At 47.1% G+C, this 22,327-nt stretch overlaps 1 protein-coding gene across 3 annotated transcripts in view; it reads right to left on the reverse strand.

Moving 5' to 3' along the window:
- Ltbp2 (latent transforming growth factor beta binding protein 2) overlaps positions 1-22,327 on the reverse strand; it is a 108,060-nt gene that overhangs the window by 34,668 nt on the left and 51,065 nt on the right. For all 3 annotated transcript variants that reach the window (XM_021723775.3, XM_040274547.2, XM_021723774.3), the window contains exons 7-9: positions 21,131-21,417; positions 20,071-20,173; positions 1,033-1,107 (exon numbers count right to left, since the gene is read on the reverse strand). In XM_021723775.3, coding sequence (XP_021579450.2) covers positions 1,033-1,107; positions 20,071-20,173; positions 21,131-21,417 — 465 coding nt within the window. The remainder of the gene's footprint in view (positions 1-1,032; positions 1,108-20,070; positions 20,174-21,130; positions 21,418-22,327) is intronic.

The raw sequence follows: 22,327 nt of genomic DNA on the forward strand, positions 1-22,327 counted from the left end.
GCCTTCCCTTTTGCTTGGTCCAAGCACCTTTTCTTATCCTCGTGCCAGAAATTCCTTCTCTAGCCTGTACCCACAAGTAGACAGCCTGTCACCCAGGCTTCCTAGGGCTCTTCCCTCCTGAAGAGGGATCTAGGGGATCTAGGGTAGCAATCTGGGCAATCACCTTACTCTAACCCTCTTTCTCCAAAGCAAACCATGCAGACCACTTGCCCAGTTGTCCAAGCTCTCCAAAGGGAAGCTGCCTGGACTCCCCGCTGACCTCACCAGCCCTAGCAGCCTCTCACTGGCAGGAGGCATCTGCTCAGATCACAGGTCCACATCTCAGTAGGGCCCCCACTCAGAGACTGATTCTGCTCAGTGGTAGTAGTTTCCCCTCAGTGAAGGCTTCTAGTCCCTTGGCCATCCAGGTCCCACTTCTCACCCTCCTTTAACTTCCAGTAGTGACAAAGCCAATACTGAGCCCCTCCTTCACCCTTTGTCCCAAGGTGCCCAGGGGCCTGGCTCCTCTGTGGATTCTATAATGCCAACACCTCAGCCTCAGCTGGCCCACAGAGCCCATCAGCCTGGCGAGGGCAGGGCTGGGCTGGGCCCCACCGAGGCCACCTGTACCACCTTCTTTCCTCTTCCTGGCTGTGGGGTGAGGCATGTGGGAAAGAGGCCTGAGCAGCTAAAGGTTCCTTGTTGGGAAAATCTCACAGTCCCCACCAGCTCAGGCTGACTCCACCTCTTGCCTCAGTAGAAACTCCTCCCTTTCCAGGAAGCACTCACAGCCCCAGGGGGGTACCTGGTCATGTTCTGGGTGGGCAGGGTGAAGATGGGAAGGAGGAAGGGAGTTTGACTCTCTCATATGTCCCTGGCCTCCTTTGGCCTCTAGAACCAGCAGCCCCAGTAGGTTCCCCAAGCTGGTGCCAGTGGAGGCCATCCAGGAAGTGACAGACACTCCTCCTGCTGGGGCTGGGGGTGGTGCTGCCTCCCCCAGAGCAGGCCGGGTCATTTCCCACTTCAGCCCAGCCTGGCCTGGGTCATTCTTACCTCGGCAGTGAGTGAGGTTCAGTCTCTTGTACCCCTGGGGACATTCCAGCTGGCCGTTTTCAATCACTGGGGAGGCTGAGGAGTGAAGGTACAGACAGGTCTCACTGGAGGTCCCCTGGGCTCGTCTGTCACCCACCCTGGGAAGTGAGGCACAGTCTGGATGTCCAGCCCACTTAGCAGCTCTGTGGCCCGGCCCCTAAGTCATCGCCCTGGGCCACTACACCGCCTCCCTCTCACCAGGCTCCACTCGGCCACCTTGCTAGTGTTCAGAATGATATTGAGTGAAATAAGCCTGGCACAGAAAGACAAATACAGCACCATCTCCCCTCTGTGTGGAACATGAAAAGGCAAACACACAGGATCAGAGGAGAATGTGGTTACCGGGGGGCTGGGTCAGGTTAGGGCGATCTTAGTCAAAGGGTCCAAATTTCAGTTAGACAGGAGGAGTATTCAAGAGACCTATTCCAGGACATGGTGACTATGATCGATAACAATGTATTATATACTTGAAAAGTCATGCAGAAGGTAGATTTTAAGTATCCTCAACACAAAAATAAAAATACCAAAAAATAATTGAACTAATTAACATGTATATTACATGCAAAGTAATATGCATGCTAATTAGCTTGAGTTAGCCACTCCACAGTGTATTCGTATTTCAAAACATCATGCTGTATATCATATGTATATATGTGTATATATTCAATTTTTGTCAACTAAAAATGTTTTCAAAAATACAAAGAAGAAGAGACTGGGGCTGTGGTTCAGCGGTAGAGCGCTCGCCTAGCACGTGTGAGGTGTGAGGCACTGAGTTCGATCTACAGCATCACATAAAAATAAATAAATAAAATAAAGATATAAAAATACAAAGAAGAAAATATTTTTTCTGACTATATACCTAATATAGAGTTATGATATTACATATAGTATATATTGTACTACATTCATGTTATGCAACATAACATATGTCTCAACAGGTCTTATTTTTTTAAATTATTACAGATACACAGGAGATGTCTGATTGCAGATTTACTAACAAGGAAATGATGATCAGTGTTTTAAGCTGATGCACAACCTGCCTTGATTTCACAATGCCCCCCAACTTTTCCACAGAGAAACAACAACCCCCAAAAATTGACATGAAATAAAACAGGAGCACATCTCCATTACTATGGAGAGATGGAGTGCGCCCACCTTCCTGGAGAGCTCCTTCCTGCGGGTAGCACACTATTCACAGACCCCTGCCTTTGCTGGAAAGCGCAGGAGACACAGAACATCATCTTTTTGTTTAAAATATTTAAAAAGGGCAGATGCCTCCCCTGCTTCCTATACCCCAGTTGCCTCTGCTACAGTCACCAGAAGTCATTTCTCCTAGTGCAGCTGCTGCAGCTGCCACCACTCCTGGAGGTCCTTTCCCTGGGTGTGGCTACCGCCTACTCTGCTGTCCCCCACACCACTGCTACTGTCACCTGGAGGTCTTCTCTCTGGGCACAGCTGCTATCTACTCCACTGTCCCCCAAAGCCACTGCTACTGTGGCCTGGAGGTCTTTTCTCCAGGCGCCACTACTACCTGTGCTGCTGCCGACGACCCATCTCCCGCTGGTACTGCTGCCCAGAGGTCCACTGACAGAGTGCCTGCAAGGTTTGGTTACACACAGCCAGCTCCCTTGGGACACTGGCCAGTGCCTGGGGGTGGAGGCAGGGTGACAGCAGGTTTGCCACCACTGCCATCTCAGGATACAGCTGCCTCTGTTTGGGGACACTGGCTGGGACCTGGATGTCCAGTATCAGGGTGTCTGCAAAATTGGCTGCGCCTAGAGACTTCCATTGGGAGAGCTGGTGACCGCCATCTTGCAGCTTCTTTTCAGGGTCACTCCTCTATGTGAGCGCATCCCTGGTGATCTCTCTGCAAACTGGAACAAGATTGAGATCTTGGGACTGTGGTGTATGGATGGTGTTTTGCAGTTTTTTTATGTATTCTTACATTTTAAGTTTTTAATTGTATATATTTTTCCTTTTGCTTGTCTGTTTTTCTGGATTCTCTATCTTTTCTCCAGCTAATCGTCAGTCTCTGTCAATTCCTTATCCATTCTTACTGTAGATTTTTGCTTCTGTCTCCCTTCTCCCTTCCTCATGAACATCATGTTCTGCACACTTCTGTTTTCTCTTTGTCCAACATTTGGAATTGTGAACCGTTTTGGCAAATTTGCTGTATATAGTATGGACAGTAATTGAACTCATCGGTCTCTGTTGCAAGAAAACTGTGGAAGTCTTGACAGGATCTAGTTAGTGGGTTTGGGGCTGTGTGTTGTTTGCATTGGCTGCTGTTGATGTTGGTCTCCCCCCTTGAAGGCGAGGTGCTGGAAACCTTCAGGGACATTATAAGTCTGCATGGTAGAATTTGTGTGGCCTGAGATCCATACTACTAGATGGGAAAACACATGAACAACATGAAAAAACAAGGGAATAAAATGCCCCAAACAAACCAAGATGTTCTAATGACAGAATCAAGACAACACAGTTGAAGAAATGTCCGAGAAGGAGTTTAGACTATATATAGTTAAACTGATTTGTGAACTAAGGATAGTATAAGGAGTGAAATCAAAGGAAAAGAAACCACAGGAAGTAAAACAACACTTCCAAAAAGAGTTAGAGATTGTGGGAGGGGGGAAAAAAACAAGCATAAGTCTTCTAAATAAAGAAATCAATAAACTAAATTTTAAACTTAATAGAAAGCATCACCAACAGACTAGACCACTTGGAAGACAGAACCTCAGGCAAAGAAGACAAAATGTATACTCTTGAAAATAGAGTTGACCATACAGAGCAGATGATAAGAAACCATGAACAGAACATTCAAGAATTATGGGATAACATGAAAAGACCAAATTTAAGAGTTATCAGGATAGATGAACAAACCAAAGGAATGCACAATCTTTTCAATGATATAATATCAGAAAATTTCCCAAAACTAAAAAATGAAGTGGAAAATCAAATACAAGAGGCTTACAGAACCCCAAATGTACAAAATTACAGCAGACCCACATTAAGACGCATTATAATGAGAATACAGAATAAAGATAATATCTTAAAGACCGTGGGAGAAAAAAAATCAAATTCCATACAGGGAAAACCAATTTGGATCTCAAATGATTTCTCAACCCAGACCCTCAAAGCTAGGAAGTCCTGGAATCATATATTTAAAGCTCTGAAAGAAAATGAATGCCAACCCAAAATTTTATATCCAGCAAAATTAAGTTTCATATTTGAAGATGAAATAACCTCTCAAGATAAACAAAAGTAAAAAGAATTCATAAGTAGAAAGCCAGAACCACGGAACATTCTCAACAAAATATTCCATGGGGATGAAGTGAGGAAAAAAAAAGTGAAAACCAGCAAAGAGAGGAACAAAAGAATAGACAAGAGCTAAAGGAAAAGTCAACCAAAGGAGAAACTAAGTCAAATTAAAAATCAGAAATAAACCAAAATGACTGAGAACACAAATCACATCTCAATAATAACCTTGAATGTCAATGGCTTAAACTCATCAATCAAAAGACATAGGTAGACTGGCAGATTGGATTAAAAAATAAGGCCCAACAATATGCTGTCTCCAAGAGACTCACCTCGTAGGCAAAGACATCCACAGACGGAAGGTGAAAGGATGGGAAAAAACATATCACTCACAAGGATCATTTAAACAAGCAGGGATTTCTATCCTCCTATCAGATAAAGTGGACTTCAAGCCAAAGTTAATCAGGAGGACGAAAGAAGGACATTTTATACTGCTTAAGGGAATTATATATCAACAAGACATAACAATTATAAATATTTATGCCCCAAACAATGGAGCATCTATGTACATCAATCAAACCCTTCTCAACTTTAAGACTCAGCTAGACCACAACACAATAATACTGGGAGACTTAAACACTCCTCTCTCACTACTGGATAGATCTTCCAAACAAAAACTAAACAAATAAAGTCTAGATCTAAACAATACAATCAATAATTGAGACTTAACAGACATATATAGAATATTTTATCCATAAATGAGCAAATACTCTTTTTTCTCAGCAGAACATGGATCCTTCTCTAAAATAGACCATATATTATGCCATAAGGCAACTCTTAGTAAATGCAAAAAAAATAGAGATAATGCCCTGCAGTCCATCAGATCATAATGGAATAAAATTAAAAATCAATCATAGAATAAAAAATAGAAGCTACTGTAACACCTGGAGACTAAATAATATAATATTGAATGATGAATGGATAACAGAAGAAGTCAGAGATTAAATTAAAAAATACTTAGAAGTAAATGAGAATAGTGATACAACATGACAAAATCTCTGGGACATCATGAAGGCAGGGGGAAGAGGAAAGTTAATTGCATTGAGCTCATTCATTAAAAGAATAGAAAGTCAACAAATAAATGACCTAACATTACACGAAAAGCCCAAGAAAAGGAAAAACGAATCAACATCAAAAACAGTAGAAGACAGGATATAATAAAAATCAGAGCTTAAATCAATGAAATTGAAACAAAAGAAGCAATTGAAAAAATTTGCAAAACAAAAAGTTGGTTCTTTGAAAAAATAAATAAAATTGATAAACCTCTAGCCACACTAAGGAAGAAAAAAGAGAGAAACCTCAAATTACTAAAATATGTGATGAAAAAGAAAATATCCCAATGAGAACGACGGAAATACAGAAGATAATTAGAAACTATCTTGAAAATTTATATTCCAATAAAATACAAAACCTTGAAGACATTGAGAAATTTCTAGAGACATATGACATGTCCAAATATAGGACATATATGACTTAAACAGATCAGTTACAAGTAATGAAATAGAAATCACCATCAAAAGCCTACCAATCAAGGGCCCAGGATTGTAGCTTAGTTCTAGAGTGCTTGCCTAGCTTGTACGAGGCACTGGGTTCTATCCCCAGCACCACATAAAAAAAATAAATAAACAAAATAAAGTTATATATAAAAAAACCTACCAATCAAGAAAAGCCCAGGACCAGACAGATTCCAGCTGAGTTCTATAAGACCTTTAAAGAGGAATTAACACCAATACTCCTCAAAGTATTCCATGAAATAGAAAAGGAGAAAAACCTTTCAAACTCATTCTATGAGACTAATATCACCCTGATACCAAAACCAGACAAAGACACATCAAAGAAAGAAAACTTCAGATCAATATCCCTGATAAACATAGATGCAAAAATTATCAATAAAATTCTGGCAAATCAGATACAAAAACATATTAAAAAGATAGTTCCCCACGATCAAGTAGGGTTGATCCCAGCGATGCAAGGTTGATTCAACATACAGAAATCAATAAACATACTTAATCACATCAATAGATTTAAAAACAAGAATTATATGATAATTTCAATAGATGCAGAAAAAGCATTAGACGAAATACAATTCCCCTTCATGTTCAAAACACTAGGAAAACTAGGGATAGTAGGAACATACCTCAACATCATAAAAGCTATATATGCTAAACCAAGGCCAACATCATTCTAAAAGGAGAAAAATTGAAAGCATTCTCTCTAAAAACTGGAACAAGACAAGGATGTCTTCTTTCACTGCTTCTATTCAACTTGTCCTTGAAACCACTCTAGCCACAGCAATTAGACAGGAGAAGGAAATTAAAGGGATACAAGTAGGAAAATAAAAACTCAAGTTATCACTATTTGCCAATGACATGATTCTATATTTAGAAGAGCCAAAAAAATCCCACCAGAAAACTTCTAAAACTCATAAATGAATCAGCAAAGTAGCAGGATAGAAAATCAACACCCATGTGTTCCTATACATCAGTGACAAATCTACTGAAGGAGAAATTAGGAAAACTACCCCACTCACAAAAATAGCTTCAAAAAAATAAAATACTTTGGAATCAATCTAACAAAAAAGGTAAAAAAACCTCTACAATGAAAATTACAGAATACTAAAGGAAGAAATTAAAGAACTTAGAAGATGGAAAGACCTCCCATGCTCCTGGATAGGCAGAAGTAATGTTGTCAAAATGGCCATATTACCAAAAGCATCATACAGATTTAATGCAATCCCAATTAAAATCCCAATGACATTCTTCATAAACTTGAAAAAGCAACCATGAAAATTATTTGGAAAAATTAAAAACCCAGAATAGCCAAAGCAATCCTTAGTAAGAAGAATGAAGCAGGAGGCATCACAATACCAGGCCTCAAACTATACTACAGAGCCATAGTAACAAAAATAGCTGGTATTGGCACCAAAACAGACACCTAGAACAATGGTACAAAATAGAAGACACAGAGACAAACCCACATAAACACAGTTACCTCATACTAGACAAAGATGCCAAAAACATTCCCTGGAGAAAAGATAGCCTATTCACTAAATGGTGCTGGGAACATTGGAAATCCACATGTAACAAAATGAAACTAAATCCCTATCTCTCACCCTGCATGAAATTCAAAGTGGATCAAATTCTTAGGCATTAGACCAGAGACCCTGTGCCTAATAGAAGAAAAATCACCATGTTGGCTTAGGATCCCACTGCCTTAACAAGACTCCTATAGCACAAGAAGTAAAATTAAGAATCAATAAGTGGGATGAATTCAAACTAAAAAGCTTCTCAGCAAAGAAAACAGCCAATAACAGGAAGAGAGAACCTACAGAATGGGAGAAAATCTTTACCACACACACCTCAGATAGAGCATTAATCTCCAGGATATATAAAGAACTCAAAAAACTCAACACCAATAAAACAAATAACCCAATCAATAAATGGGCTAAGTAAGTGAATAGACATTTCATAGAAGAAGAAATACAATCAATCAACAAATATGTAAGCAAATGTTCAACACCTTTAGCAATAAGAGAAATGCAAATCAAAACTACTCTAAGATTTTATCTCACCCCAGCGATTTCGCTAAGCATATTTCCTCATCTATAAAGTGAGGATGATGGTAGTTACCATAGGGTTCTTGTGAATATGTCTTTCTCCCTTTCTCCCCTTTTCCCTCCCTCCACTTTTTATTCATATTCATCCTTATGATTTCAGCATCAATACTACTTCAGAGAGACCTCCCCAAACCAAGAATATGGCAATTATCAAGAACACAAACAACAATAAATGTGAGGATGTGGGAAAAAGGTACACTTATACTTTGCTGGTGGGGATTCAAATTGGTGCAACCGTTATGGAAAGCAGTATGGAGATTTCTCAGAAAACTTGGAATGGAACCACCATTTGACTCAGTTATCCCACTCCTCAGTACATACCCAAAGGACTTAAAATCAGCATACTATAGTGATGCAGCCACATCAATGTTTATATGAGCTCAAGTCACAATAGCTAAATTATGGAACCAACCTAGATGACCTTCAACAGACAAATGGAATAAAAAGATGTGGTATATGTACATAAAATATATATTATCCAGTCTTAAATGAAATTATGGCATTTGCTGGTAAATAGATAGAGCTGGAGAATATCATGCTAAACAAAACAAGCCAATCCCCAAAATCCAAAAACCAAATGTTTTCTCTGATATGAGGATACTAATTCACAATGGGCGTGGAGGGGGCTAGGGAAGAATGGAGTTATTTTAAATTAGGTGGAGGGGAGTAAAGGGAGAGAAGGGGTATGTGGGTACGAAAAATAGTAGAATAAAACACACATTATTACCCTATGTACATTTATAACTGTATGACCGGTGAGATTCTGCATCCATTATATATGATGTATTAAAGTGCATTCTACTGTCATATATAGCTAATTAAAACAAATAAAAATTATTTAAAAAACTAAAAAGGGAGTGGGGGATTTAGCTCAGTGGCAGAGCTCTTGCCTAGCATGTATGGGTCCTGGGTTCCATGCCCAACACTGAAAAAACAAAACAAAACAAAACCAGGCAGAACTCATCTTTAAGTTTCATAATTCTTGTGCCAAAACATAGGAAGTGGTCCTCAAGGGGCACAAGTGACTTTCATGGGCCCTATTCCATGTAGAATTCCATAAAAAGATACCCCTGGCTTTGCCAAGTTAGCTACACATGATTTCCTGTAGGCTTTGACTCTCTTCTGACAAAAGTGTCTCTCTCCTTCCCTGTCACCTTACCCCAATTCCTTCCTTTTTTTCTTTTTTTCTTTTGACATGAGAACCTTGCTGCATTGTCTAGGCTGCCCTTGAACTCCTTGGGCTCAAGTGATCCTTCCTCCTCAGTCTCCCAAGTAGCTTGGGAGACAAGCATATGGTATGTGTACAGGGTCTGCCGTGCCCAGCCATGCCCAGCTCCCCAGATCTTTTCATTCCATCGAATACCACCAGTTCCATGAACTGTTTGATAAAGTTTATTTTTATCCAAAGTGTCATTTATTATTAAGAATACATGTTCTCTGTATTTTCCTTTCTTTGGTGACTTACAAAAAATTAGTTCTTCATATGTTCTATTGTTGAAATAGATTCTTGCCAATACCATAAGACATGCTAGAAATATTTATTCAGACAGTAGCACCTATAATCCCAGCAACCTGGGAGGCTGAGGTGGGAGGATCGCAAGTTCAAGACCAACCTCAGCAATTTAGCAAGGCCCTAAGCAACTTAGTGAGACCCTGTCTCAAAATAAAAAAGTAAAATGGTTGGGGATGTGGTTCAGTGATTAAATGCCCCTGGGTTCAATGCTGGGAACCAAAAAGAAAGAAAGATTTATACTTTCATCCAATTGTACAGCTATGTTTGAGTGTCTCCATGTTTGTTAAATATTTTCTATAGCAATAGTTTTTATTTCATCATAGCTGCTCTCTCCAGATACATTACGCATGAAAGGAAAGGTCTGTTATTGATGATAGCAGCTACACACCTACATTTCATAGAGTCTTGATCATTTGGCTCTCAGGGCACCTTTTGGGTCACATCTAGTAAGTCATCATTATTTTTCCCTTGGGATACGGCTGATGGAACGTTAGATGGCATCATAGTGAGGGGTGTCAGCAATAAATTTCTTATGATTGCTTTCAATTATGTTAGGAGTATTATTTTGAATCCATGGTTTCTTTGCAGGAAGTTTTTGGAGTCACTTCTCCACTCTGTGAGGGTTGCTTTTGTTAACACCAGGCAACATAAAAGTCCAGTCAAGTCAGCCGAGCTCTGGGAACCATGCTATGTTGTTATGTGACAAAGACAAACATAAGGAAGTGCCATGGCCTCCTGGAACACCCCTTCCCTGAGGACACATCACATACCAAACAAGATATGTGACTGTCTGACATGCAGACGGGCCAGTGAGGACATACACTAGTAAAGCTTAATATTTAATTTTTAAAAATGTGAATTGAAGGGCTAATATTTTTTTCATGTCCTGGCCTGTCTTGCACTGTCTGCTGTGGGGACTGGGCTCTGGCCCACTTTTGTGGAGATCACTTTTGTGGATTCTGAAAATGCTGAGACTGAGACAGAATGATGGGAGTGAGGCTGGGAAACATGGGTGTCCCTGGCATGGAGCCCGGTGGTATGAACTGAGGACAGAGAGGAGGGAAGAGAGAATGTTGTTTGGAAAGACTCAGAAGGCAGCCTGTGGTTAGATGCAGCCTCTGAACACCATGAAGAGCAGAGGTGGGGGAGAATGCAGGGCAGCGCCAGCAGGCTGAGGAACAGTACCCACAAACATGGAGCATGCTGTCCTGTTTCCAACTCTGTAAGGCAGGGTTCCTGATCCCCATTTGACAGATTAGGAAAACCACATTCAGAGAGGTTAAATAACTTGCCCAGGTGAGGAAGTTAGCTGGAGCGGAGTCAGGGTTGAGTCCAGGCCTCCAGTCACAAAGGCCACGCATGCTCTTTCTATGGTACTCCACTGCCCCTCTGCATGATAGAGACAGACAGACAGACAGAGGCTGGGGAGATGTGGATGAGCCAGCAGGCCATGACAGCACGGCCTCTCCACATGTCAAGAGGGAGATATTAGGTGGAAGGTCTTTGCACCTAACATCAATGATCTTGGAAGGGAGTGGCAGAGAGCTAGGATAGAGGGGAGCTGGAGGGGAATCAGCTTGTGGCACCTGCAGAAAACCTGAGAACTCAGGACTGTATGACTCGCTGCATCTGCCAGTCTGCAAGGCGCTCTTTCCTTTTTTTTTTTTTTTTCCAAATGTGGGAGATTTCTTCTTCCTCTTCTTTTTTTTAGTTGTAGATGGACACAATATCTCTGTTTTTATTTATTTATTTATTTTACATGGTGCTGAGGATTGAACCCAGGGCCTCAAGCATGCAAGACTAGCACTCCACCTTTGAGCCACATCCCCAGCCCTGGAACATGCTCTTTCTATAGTGACTTCACGTCCTGCCTTGGTAAGAGGACTCTGCGCTCACTGGGATGGAGAGAAAGGTTGGTCAATGCTTCATGAAGGCAGGCTTCTAGAGAGGACCAAGTGCCGAGCCAGTGTCTCTGATGATGCTCCAGTTTTTGCATCACCAAATAACCCCTCCCCGCACCTCCAGGGCTCTCAGCTTCCTTCCTCACCCCTCCCATGAGGAGCTAGTGGTGCCCAGCATCTGTGAGACCAAGTCAACCTCTAAACCAGAAAACTCAGCGTATCCCTCCTTGGGAGAAAGAAAGCAGAAATGGCCATGCAGCCTGGAGCAGGAACTCAGTCAGCAGCAACTTCAAGCAATACACAGTGATGGCGCGGGCAGGCACACACCCACACACATCAGCATTCCCCGGTCCCAGCTCCCAACCTGTGTCTGCCTGTTTGCTCGTCCATCTCCTCACCAAGAGTAAGCTCTGTGAGGACAGAGACCTTGTCAGATCATTGCTCTGCTCCTCATGCCATGCCAGCACCTGGAGCAGGAGGGTCACGCCCTTCAAATGGAAGCGAATAATAATAGCAAACACCAGAACCTCATTTACTCAGGGCAGGCCCTATTGGAAGGACTCTACATGTATTAACTTATTTAATACTTGTGACAACCCTGAGAGATGTGTACTTATTCCCATTTTACAGATGAGCAAACCAAGGCACAGAGAAGTTAGGAAATGTGCCTAAGGGTGGAGCTGGCATGAGGGGCACAGGCAGTCTGGCTTCAGAGGAGAAATTCTGAACCATTCTTTCTGCTGCCTCCAGATAAACTAATGAATGGATTCACAGCAAGCCTTAGGAGTTGTCTAGGCAGAGAACCCTAAGGCCAAGGGAGGCAACTGCCCAGCAGGAAGCCTATATCTTCCTGGAGATCCCCCACTATTTTTATTTTTAATGAGAAGGAATGGAAAGCAACACGTAGAGATACTCAGGAGGAGGTCAGAAGAACTAATTAGATATTTGACAAGTGCCCCACAATGTGTCTAACCAGAGTGCCAAGCAGAATTGACAAAGGAAACAGTGAGGGCCCGTCCCAATCCTCATGGCCCTAAGAAAGGGCCAGAGGAGAGAGAATCTGAGATCCTGAGAGAGTGGCTGAGCTGTAATTCCCACGGATGCTTCAAGGAGACACTTGGGGGCTTCGGCGTCCTTGCAAGTTGGCACGCTGAGACCCCACAAAACCAAAGCGGCTCCCAAGGGACCCGTTGGGATCAGCTTGAACTCCAAGGAGTCTAAACACCACAAAATGCCTGAGAGCCACGTAGGGCAGCGTGGGCAACATTCCTGATAAGAAACAGGGCCACGTGGTCTCCAGGCCTTGACTTCTGCTCTTCCGCCTCTTAACCTTCGCCCTGTCCACACTCCTGTTGTCCACAGACTGTGGAAAGGAGCAGAGGGTCCCCTGACTATGTCCTGCCCTGTCCCGCTTATCCTCCCCGAGCTGTGAGGATCCCACAGAAGGCAAACGCATCGCTGGGGAAGGGTTTGGCCCTGACTCCCCGTGCAGAACTGGGAGGAGACGTGAAGACATGTGTCTGGCCACAGTGCTGTTTACAAGCCTGAAGATCTCTGTCTGCAGTGACAGGTGCCCACAGCAGGGAGGGATGGAGGGTCCCTGCCACACACCCTCTCTCCCCAGGGAAAACATGCACATGGCTGATGAGGCTGAGCTTGGGGCTGCAGGGGCACAGGAACGGGCAGGAGCCTTGGCCCACTTGATTTGCAACCTCAGACATGTCCACTGGGGAGAAACTTCTACTCCCCCAGTGGGTGCTGGGGCTGCTGGACCCACATCTAATTACTCACTCGATTCTGTCTCACTCTGTGACCTGGGCACATTTACCCTCCTTCAGTCTGGAGTTTTTCATCTCTAGACGTGGGGACAGAAACTGTTTGTAGTGTTGTCATGAGGATTAACTTTGCAGAAACAATGAACATCAGACTGAACTTAGCAGGATGCCTGGCATGGCCCAGAGGCTGCTTCCCAAGGACTAGTGCCCTTCCCTCCCCTCCCTTCTCCTCCCCTCCCTTCCCCTCTCCTGCCCTGCCTTTCCCTCTCATCCTCTCCTCTCCCATCCTTCTAGCATCTCTCCAGGACAGCACCTTGGCCTGCTGCCCTGCACCAGCTGGATGAATTTGGGTGAGTTACTCAACCTCTCTGGTCCTGGGTTTTCTTATTAATAAAATGGGATGACAAGTCCTTCCTCATGGTGCTATTGTGGACAATAAATAAGCATGTGAAACTCTGAGCTCGACGGTCATCAAATTTTAGTAATGAACATAATGTCCACTGTTCAGATTTTCCTCCTTGGTGAGATGCCAGCAGCTCCCCTTGGTGATGATGGACATTTCTCCCACAGATGGCCTCTGACTGTTGCCTCAGAGTGGCACTAAAGCCAATGTCGCCACAAACAGTGAGGAGGAGGGGGTTGGGGCAGACCTCCAGCTCAGACAAGAGCCCTCCAGCCCTAGGACCCCAGCCTTCCCTGGAGCCCTGCAGGACAGATACGCCTCCTGGATATGCACCCCTGCTAGCAGGGAGGGAACTAGCTCAGCCTGGGCCACAACTCCCAGGAGGTTTCTAGTCCCCTGGGAGAAGCTCTCAGAACATCACCAGCTGTTACTTTCTCAGCCCAACAACTGGAATTCCAAAAATCCCATTTCTCTAGGGCCGGGGACTGGGTGCCTCACCCAGAGTCCCAGAGAATGGAGCCCCACCCAGGGGCTGTTGCCCAAGCCAGGGTCTTCTGTCTAGCAATGTCTGAGGCAGCGCACAAGGAGGAGCTCAGGCAGGCGCATTGCAAGAGCTGCTGGAAGCAGGGGTCTGGAGTCAGGGGGACTGTGGTTTCAGGACCAACTTCCACATCTGTAAAATGGGCATAGGAGCAACCAATGCCTGGGAACACAGTTATCATAGGATAAAATGAGAAAGCACTTAGTGTGGTGCCTGGCACTTACCCGTTCTCCAGAGGATACAGGCCAATAGTGATGTTGCTGCTGTGACTTGCCCCAAGGCTCCCTGCCTCAAATCTCCCCACCAGCCCACGTCCCCAGCCTCCCCAGGGAATGGCATCCCAGAGCTCCATCTGTGACACTCCTCATGCCCCAGGGTCAGGACCAAAGCAAATCAAAGCATTCTTTCTGCTGAAGGTTTCAAAGAAATCCCCAAACATGTCTAAATAAACACCTGTCCCTTCAAAAGTCAATTTCCGACTCTGAGGACGTAACTCAGTGGAAGAGCACTTGCCTCGCATGCTTGAGGCCTTGCTGGGCACCTGGGGTTTTTAACAAGTTGTCCCTTGTGCTCAGCTTCAACTTGAGTTCTGCTCACCAGAAACATCCACACTTTGGCTTTTCCTCTTAGAACCACATGGAGCAAGTCTACCACCTGCCTAGGCCAATTCTCTACACATTGTTGCTGGTAACTCATGGGCCTGGCTGTGTTGCTAAACTGCCTGTCTATTCAACCAATCTTCTTGACAGACACTGTCCTTTGTGCACAACTAACTCATGCACAATCCTGGTGTGTATCCTCTTGTCTGGGAAATTCCAGTCTAGTATCTCAAGTGTTGTCTCCTTCAGGCAGGTGCCGGTCTTTCTGGGATGATGGGTAAGCTCTGGGTCTTTGAGAATCAGATGCATCATGGTTTGAGCTCTGGACTCGCCTGTCCTAGCTGTGTAACATTGAGCAAGTTCCTCAGCTTTCTCTGAGGGGCTCTTTCTTCATCATTCAACAGGTTCAAGATCCTCAGCTTGCAGGTGGCCATGCAAATTAAGTGTGACCATACAGGTGAGGAGCCAGCATAGTGGAGTTCAGCAACTGGAAGCCTTTCTTGTTTTTAGGAGGGAAGGATGACAAATTCCTTGAAGGGACAGAGGGAGAGAGTCAGCTGTCCCTGGAGATGCAGGGAGGGGCCTGGGCTCTGAGGTGAACTTGTCCCAGGCCAGGCAGATGGAAGATGATCTCGTGGCAAACAGCTGGAACCACCACTGCGGGCCTCCAGCCGTGTGCCAGCCCCGCCTGTTCCAGCAAAGGGGCCTTGGGGTTGACACAGATGGTGCCAAGCTTGATGGGGCAGCAGCCAACTTTCCAGTCAACCCAGATGTCTGTCTTATATGGAAACTTAAAAATGTGACCTCAATCAAAGTAGCTTTTCAGAGCTGTGTGCTCCCCAGACTCTGGCAGGGGCACTGCAGAGGCTCTGAGCTGGGACCTTTGTTAATTCCCAAGGAGGCAGGAAGACATGGCTCAGGCTAAGTCCTGTAAGGTCAGCAGGGGACATGCTGCTACAGGCAGCCTAGACCGACTCCTGGAGCCATCTCCCCAAGGAAAGAGGCTCTGTGGAATTCTTCTGGAAGAAAAGGGATTTGTCTGTGCCATGCAACGGATGCTCGAGGCAGTTCTTCCCCTGTCGGAAACAGTGTTCTGCAGTGGCCTTCCATAAGGAGGCATAATCCTATTTATCAAGAGGAGAAACAGAGGCAAAGCCACCGAGGCCAAGAATGTTCTAGAACCCAGAAGTCCTGCCTCTCTAGCCAAGCATCCCCCAAAACCATTCTAGCAGCTCATCCTTTCAGTCCCTGAAGCCTGCATGGCAGCTTGCTTGTCCCATCTGCTTACAGCAATGTCCCCTCACCCCCAGCCTGAGGCTCGAACATGAAATTAGGTTCCCCACTGTCTTACCCCTTCTCTGTGCCTTGCCCAGCCGCACTTTCATGTGTTCCAGAATGCTTGACATTCTGGGGTCTCTACCCTGGTGCCCAGCTTGCTGAGCCGTGCTGAACGCAGTGGGGGAGGGGAGTGAGCCTTGGGTGCCATTGGTGTTCTGCACCCACACGTGCATGTGGGCACCTGACCCACAGAGCTCTGCTCCTGTGTCCGCCACTACTGGACAGAACTGGCCAGCTCTGCTGGGATCAGGATCTCTGGACAGGCAGGGGGGCTGAGCTCACGAGGCTGGCACACCACTGGGACCAGGAATGGGGCAGGTGGGTGGGCAGGAAGTCCCTGAAGTGCACATTTTGGTCTTCTCTCCTGTTCTTTATCCTCCCAAGTGAAGGCTCCCCCGCGCTCTGAACGGATTCTGAGGTCTAGGAATGTGGTCACTGCCCAGCAGCCCTGCCCAAGGGGATCAAGCACAGGATTTTCCACTTACAGCAGCTGTCCTTGGCCAGGAGCTTCCCAGCCTGCATCCCCCAGGGGCTCGCACACTCTGACCGGCCATGCCTCGTGCTCCTGTTTAAATCCTGTAAGCACTGGATGCGACATTTAATTGAAGGATCGAGAGTGGCTTCCATTGTCATTCCCACTACTATCCCCTGACATGTCTCTGGTCACTAACATCACTGTCAAGTGGGCCCGTGGAGTTGAAGAGGAGAAACTGACCCCACAGGGCCCTGCAGGACCCTCAGTGCTGTCCCCCACCCAGAGGGCTGCATCTCGAGGGCTCAGGATCATGCTTGAGGGCCAAACCTGAGATACCACAGGCTTGAAGATGTGCCCAAAGGAAGGTTCTGAGAGGGGCACAGTCCTTAGCTGTGAAGAAGGCTAGAGGTGGAACCCAGCAGTGAAGCAGGATTCTAGGGAGGCCCCTTCCAGAACCCCACTTCTCGGCCACAGTGCACCACTCCTTTCCTTTTCCACCCACAGCTGTTGGCAGCTAAGCCCACTCTTCCCTTCCTGGGCACCACCATGGTGTGTCCAGGCCTCAAGAGGTGGTTTTGTTTTTTCCTTTTTTGGGGGGTGGGGGGCAGTGCTAGGCAAGCACTGAGCTACAACCCCAGCCCAACAAGAAAAACTTATAACGCTACTGTGGAATTGGCACTTGGATGAAACCTTACTGCGCCCTCCTGGGACAGCCCTGCTGGATCAGGTGGTTCCTGGGTAGGTCAGCACCTTGGTCAGCAGCAACAGGTACTGGATGCCCCTAGGAGAACGAATGGTCCCTGTCTGCCTGAGCCAGCTCTAGGGAACAGAACCCGCCCACACACATGGCTTCAGATCTGCCTGCTTCTTTCAGGAGAGCCAGGGATTCTCAGGGCCCACAAGGGACTACTGCTCACTTTCCTGGTCTCACCTCTATGCAGTTTTTGTGGGTTGTTAAATTCTTCCCGGCCTCTTTGACTGTCCTACTCCCAAACCACTCTTCAGATCTCATCTTGGATATCACTTCCTCTAAGAGTTACCAGTTTGAGGTAGGGTCCCCTTCCCCACAGTGTATAGACATGCAGGTTGTGCACTGCACAAAAGCACCACATTTAAGGGAGACACCGGCATCCTAGATTTGTATATTTATGAATTTGGTTCTGAACACATGGAAAGGGCACCTAGGATGGCCTGGCTCCACTGTCTATGTCTTCATAGAACCTGGCACTTGTCCAGTCACTACAGGAGCCTCTTTCCTTGATGCACCCCCCACACACACAACTGACCATGGCCTCCACTAGACTGTAAGCTTGAAGCTAGAGGTGCTGGTTTTACCTCACCACGTCTACTGAGAGCCTGCCCACTAGGGGTACTTCAAAAGGGTCCTGGTTGATGCAAATATTTGTTGACTAAACAGAATGCGGGAAATAGAAGTCTCAAGAATTGGTCTGACAGAAAGGAGGAAAGAAAATGAAGAAAGAAGAAAAGTGCAAAAAATATCTCTGGCCCGCAGGGGAGGTGCTGAGCCATTCATGCATCTCTTCCCAAGGCGGGTGGACTGGTCCCTTTCCCCTTTCTTGAGGAGACCTTCTAATAATGATGAAGATGGTCATCATTGCAGTCACCCCTTGGTATCCATAGTAGATTGGTTTCAGGGTCCCATCAATGTCAAAATCCTTGTGAGCTCAAGTCCCTTGCATGAAATGGGGTAGCGTCTGCACGCAACCTTCACGCGCCCTCCCTTATGCTATAACTCATGGCAGGGTTACTTACGACACCTTCCACAATGTCAACACGACGCATACAGATGTTCTATGGCATTGTTTAGGGAATCATGACAAGAGAGAAGTCTGCCTGCTCAGTACAGAAGCAGCCATCGTAGGCCTCATGCACCCACAAGGGGGTGCGGTGAACATGCTCAAACAAGCACAGGGGACACACCGAGGGTCTGTGACAAGCAGGAGGCTGTAGGAGCACAGGACCACACTTCCTTCAATCTTGTGGATTCAGCACAGTTCTCAGTGCAGGGCAACTTCAAGTTCTAACTTCAATTTCTAACTTTTTGGAACTTTCTGGAATTTTTATTTTAACTTTTTGGGGGTGCTGGGGCTCAAACCCAGGGCCTCATGCCTGCTAGGCAAGCCCTGTACCACTGAGGTACACCCCAACCCTTTGGGGTTTTTTTTCCAAATAGTTTCAACCTGTGGTTGGTTGAACTTGCAGATGCAGAACCTGCAGACACGCAGGGCCGAGTGGAGTAGCTGCCATGTGCCCAACCGAATGCCGAGTGCTCACCCGAGTGCCGAGCACATGCTTCCTTTCTGTTAAGCCTCCACAGCAGACCCCAAGCCTGGCACTAGCAGATGAGCAGATGGAGCAGGGAGAGGCTGGTGGGCAGAGCCGGGGCAGTCAGGGGGGGCGCTGAGATCTGAATGTTAACCTTTGCGGCCTCCCTAAAATTTCTATCACACTGAGAAGCCGTCTGCGCTTGTTTTTAGTTTGGAAAATGTATCCACTGCTCCACTGCTGAGTCTCATGCTGGGAACAGCCCTGCCTCTCCCACCTTTGGGCTTCACTCCAGGCCCCCCTCAAAACACACTCACGGAGCTGACTGCTGACAGGCCAAAGCAATACACACCAGGCCCAGGCCAAGGAATGAGGCCCCGAGGGGCAGCCAGCCCAAGCAGGCAGCAGCCAGCCCAGCCACAGGTACCTGTCACCTCTCCCAGATGTCGTACCAACACCCACAAGAGCAAGTACCGACGGGCGTCTTGCTCACTCCTGAGTCTCAGTGCCTGGCACATGGGGTACCCTGGGGTATTTGCTGAGTAAATGTATGTTGGGCTTTTTTACCATTTAGAAGAGGGCAGCAGCCAGGCATGGCAGTACACGCCTGTCATCCCAGTGACTCCAGAGGATGAGGCAGAAGGATCACAAGTTTGAGGCCAGCCTCAGCAACTTTGTAAGGCCCTAAGCAACTTAGCATGACCCTGTCTCAAAATAAAAAAGGGATGTAGCTCAGTGATAAAGTGCCCCTGGGTTCAATCCCCAGAACAACAACAACAACAAAAAAAAAAATGGCTAAGGACATTCTGGGACAATCAACCCTTGTTCAGAGAATGGGAAATGGAAACAGAGATGAGTGAGGAAGCGGCCTCTGGTCCTTCCAAGGAGAAAACGAGGAAAACATTGGGTCAGTAAATCAAAACTCTGGGCCCCTGGTGCTTGGGCAAGGGCATATGGAAGGAGTAGGTGGAGGGGGCCCAGCACCAGGCAAGAAGGAGGAGCCCCTCACAGGCAGAGAGCAATGGGCCAGGTTTCCTGGGCAGAGGGGCTGGGCTGGCCGAGCTATCTGGATTCTTGAGCACTGGCCAGAAGCTCCCTCAAGGCGATCTGGAAAGCCTGCAGGTTTACCAGCCTGTTCACTGCCTGGGGCCAGAGGTGGTCAAGGGCATGTCCTGCAGGAGAGGCCAGGCCCTGGGAGAGATTTCCCACACCCCCTGACCTTGGCAGCAACACTCACCTGGTCTGGGTGGGCACGGAACACAGGAGGAGACCCCCCAGAAGGCTCCCACGCTGCCACAGCAGTCCTCCTGGGCAGTCAGCTCGAGCAGAGGATTGGCACACTGGAAAAGAGGCCATGGATAACCTGTGGGCCTCCACTTCCGTCCCTGGCTATGCACACAGCTGTACCAGGAAAGCCCAGGATGCAGAACGCTCACCTCCAGAGGACGCCCCACTGTGGGGGAGGGGAGAGGGAGGAGCATAGCCAGGGGGCCCAGGAGAAAGGAAGCCCCAGTCCACCCTGCTAGCCACTAACGGGGTATCGGTGGGGGGCACACTGTAGACATAAGATCCTGCCCGGGCAGGTCTGCATAGACTGAGAGTCCCAAAGAATGGGCTTTCCTCCAAGCACCTCCATGGAACTCTGGGGCCACCCACCCTGTGAGCAGGGCCAGGCTCAGGAACACCACAGGCTGGGGGGCCAGGAAGGATCTGAGGCTCAGGTCCTTATCCTTAGCTCTCCACCTGCTCAGCTCCTGTATCCTCAGAAACAGCTGCAACCTCAAGAAAAACCACCTCAGGTCTAACCTCCTAGCGTCTCTTCCAGGGGAAATGGAGTGCCTCTCATCTTGGCACCACCAGGGTTTTGGTGTGTAACCTGCATTCACTACTTCCATACTTCTGTGACCCATGAAGACCAAGAGGGCAAACTCCCTGCCAGACCCTAACAGCCCTATTGCCCATGAGCTGCAGGGTCCTAGGCTCAGCTCTCAGAGATCCCAGGATGTTCTGGCACCAAACTCTAGTTTGTCTGAGGATGCTGGTGACAGCTCCTCTGCAGGGGTCTCCTAGGTCCTCTTCTGCATGTCTGGGGACTGACAGGTACCAAGTGGAGACCAAGAAGGAGGCCAGTTTCTACAGAGTCAGATAATTTTGTACCCTGGGTTTCCCATCTGGGAAATGGGAGACTCTAAGGACACATTCCACAAAACAAGGAGGAGAAAGAAGAGGGAGGAGGGCAGGGTGGAGGGCCACTGCTGTCCTGGAAGACAGGGATGAGGCAGCAGCTGCGTCCTTACCTGTCCGTTCACAGAGCTCAGGTAGCACCGGCCCAGCAGTCCCCGATGCCTAGGCAGCACTGCGGGGGGCGCCCGAGGGGGCTCTCCAGACCGAGCAGGGATGCTGTTGCTGTCCCAGTGGCTGTGGCCTGGGCCGGAGGGGAGCTGGGGTTGACCTCTAGCCTCCACGCTGTTCTCTTCCAGTGTCACGTCTGCCTCACCCCTCACCCGCGCCACCTGGTGGATCTGCACGGAGGCCTCAGGCGGGTGCTGGATGTGCACCTTCACCAATGAGGGGTTCACAGAAGCTGGGCACAGAGTGGGGATCAGAGTTGAGAAGCAGGGTCCTGCCTGCACTGCCCCACCCACTTAAGAGTGCCCGCAGCCCTGAGCCAGGTGGGTCACTGGCGTGTGCTTCCCCAAAACTCCCTTTCCATTTCTTTGCTTGCAATTAAGAACCCCAGAGCAACCACCTCCGCTGGCCCCCCGCCCTTGAAGACAGGATGGAATGGCAACTCCTTGGCAGAAGGACCTTCACGAAGTTTTCCTTCCTGACCCCACATCCCCAACACTGCAGCCCTGACCTCTAGCCAAGGCCGCTACCTGGTCCCACCTCCATGCCTTGCTAACACCAATCCCTCCCCCCTGCTGAACCAGATGCTGCCTGTCGGTGGAGGGCTAACTGATTGCCGTTCCCTCCACACAGCCTCTCCAGAGCACTCTGGGCTCAAGGGCCGCTCCATCTCTGACTCTAGAACTCTGTTCTGTTTTGTTTTTATTTGGGGGGATTTTTTTTTTTTTTTTTTTGGTACTAGGGAATGAACCCAGGGGCACTTAACCACTGAGCCACATCCCCAGCTCTTTTTGAATTTTATTTAGAGAAAGGGTCTCCCTGAGTTGCTTAGGGCCTCACTAATTTGCTGAGGCTGACTTTGAACTTTGGATCCTCCTGCCTCAGCTTCCCAAATCACTGGGATTACAGGCATGTGCCATTGTACCTGGCTGATTTTTTTTTTTTTTAAGATTTTTTTTGGGGGGCAGGGTGCTAATGAAAGACAGGGAAAATGAAAAGTTGCATATTGAAATTCTGCTTCCCATCCATCCTTCCCATCCAACCTAAGATTTCCATGGATTCCTGAGGGCAGACCCTGACTTCACACTGCTTTGCCTTCCCCTGCACAGGGTAAATGCCAAAGCACAGGGAGGAATTCAGATGGA

Source organism: Ictidomys tridecemlineatus, chromosome 5 (assembly GCF_052094955.1).
Source record: "Ictidomys tridecemlineatus isolate mIctTri1 chromosome 5, mIctTri1.hap1, whole genome shotgun sequence".
Taxonomy (NCBI): Eukaryota; Metazoa; Chordata; class Mammalia; order Rodentia; family Sciuridae; genus Ictidomys; species Ictidomys tridecemlineatus.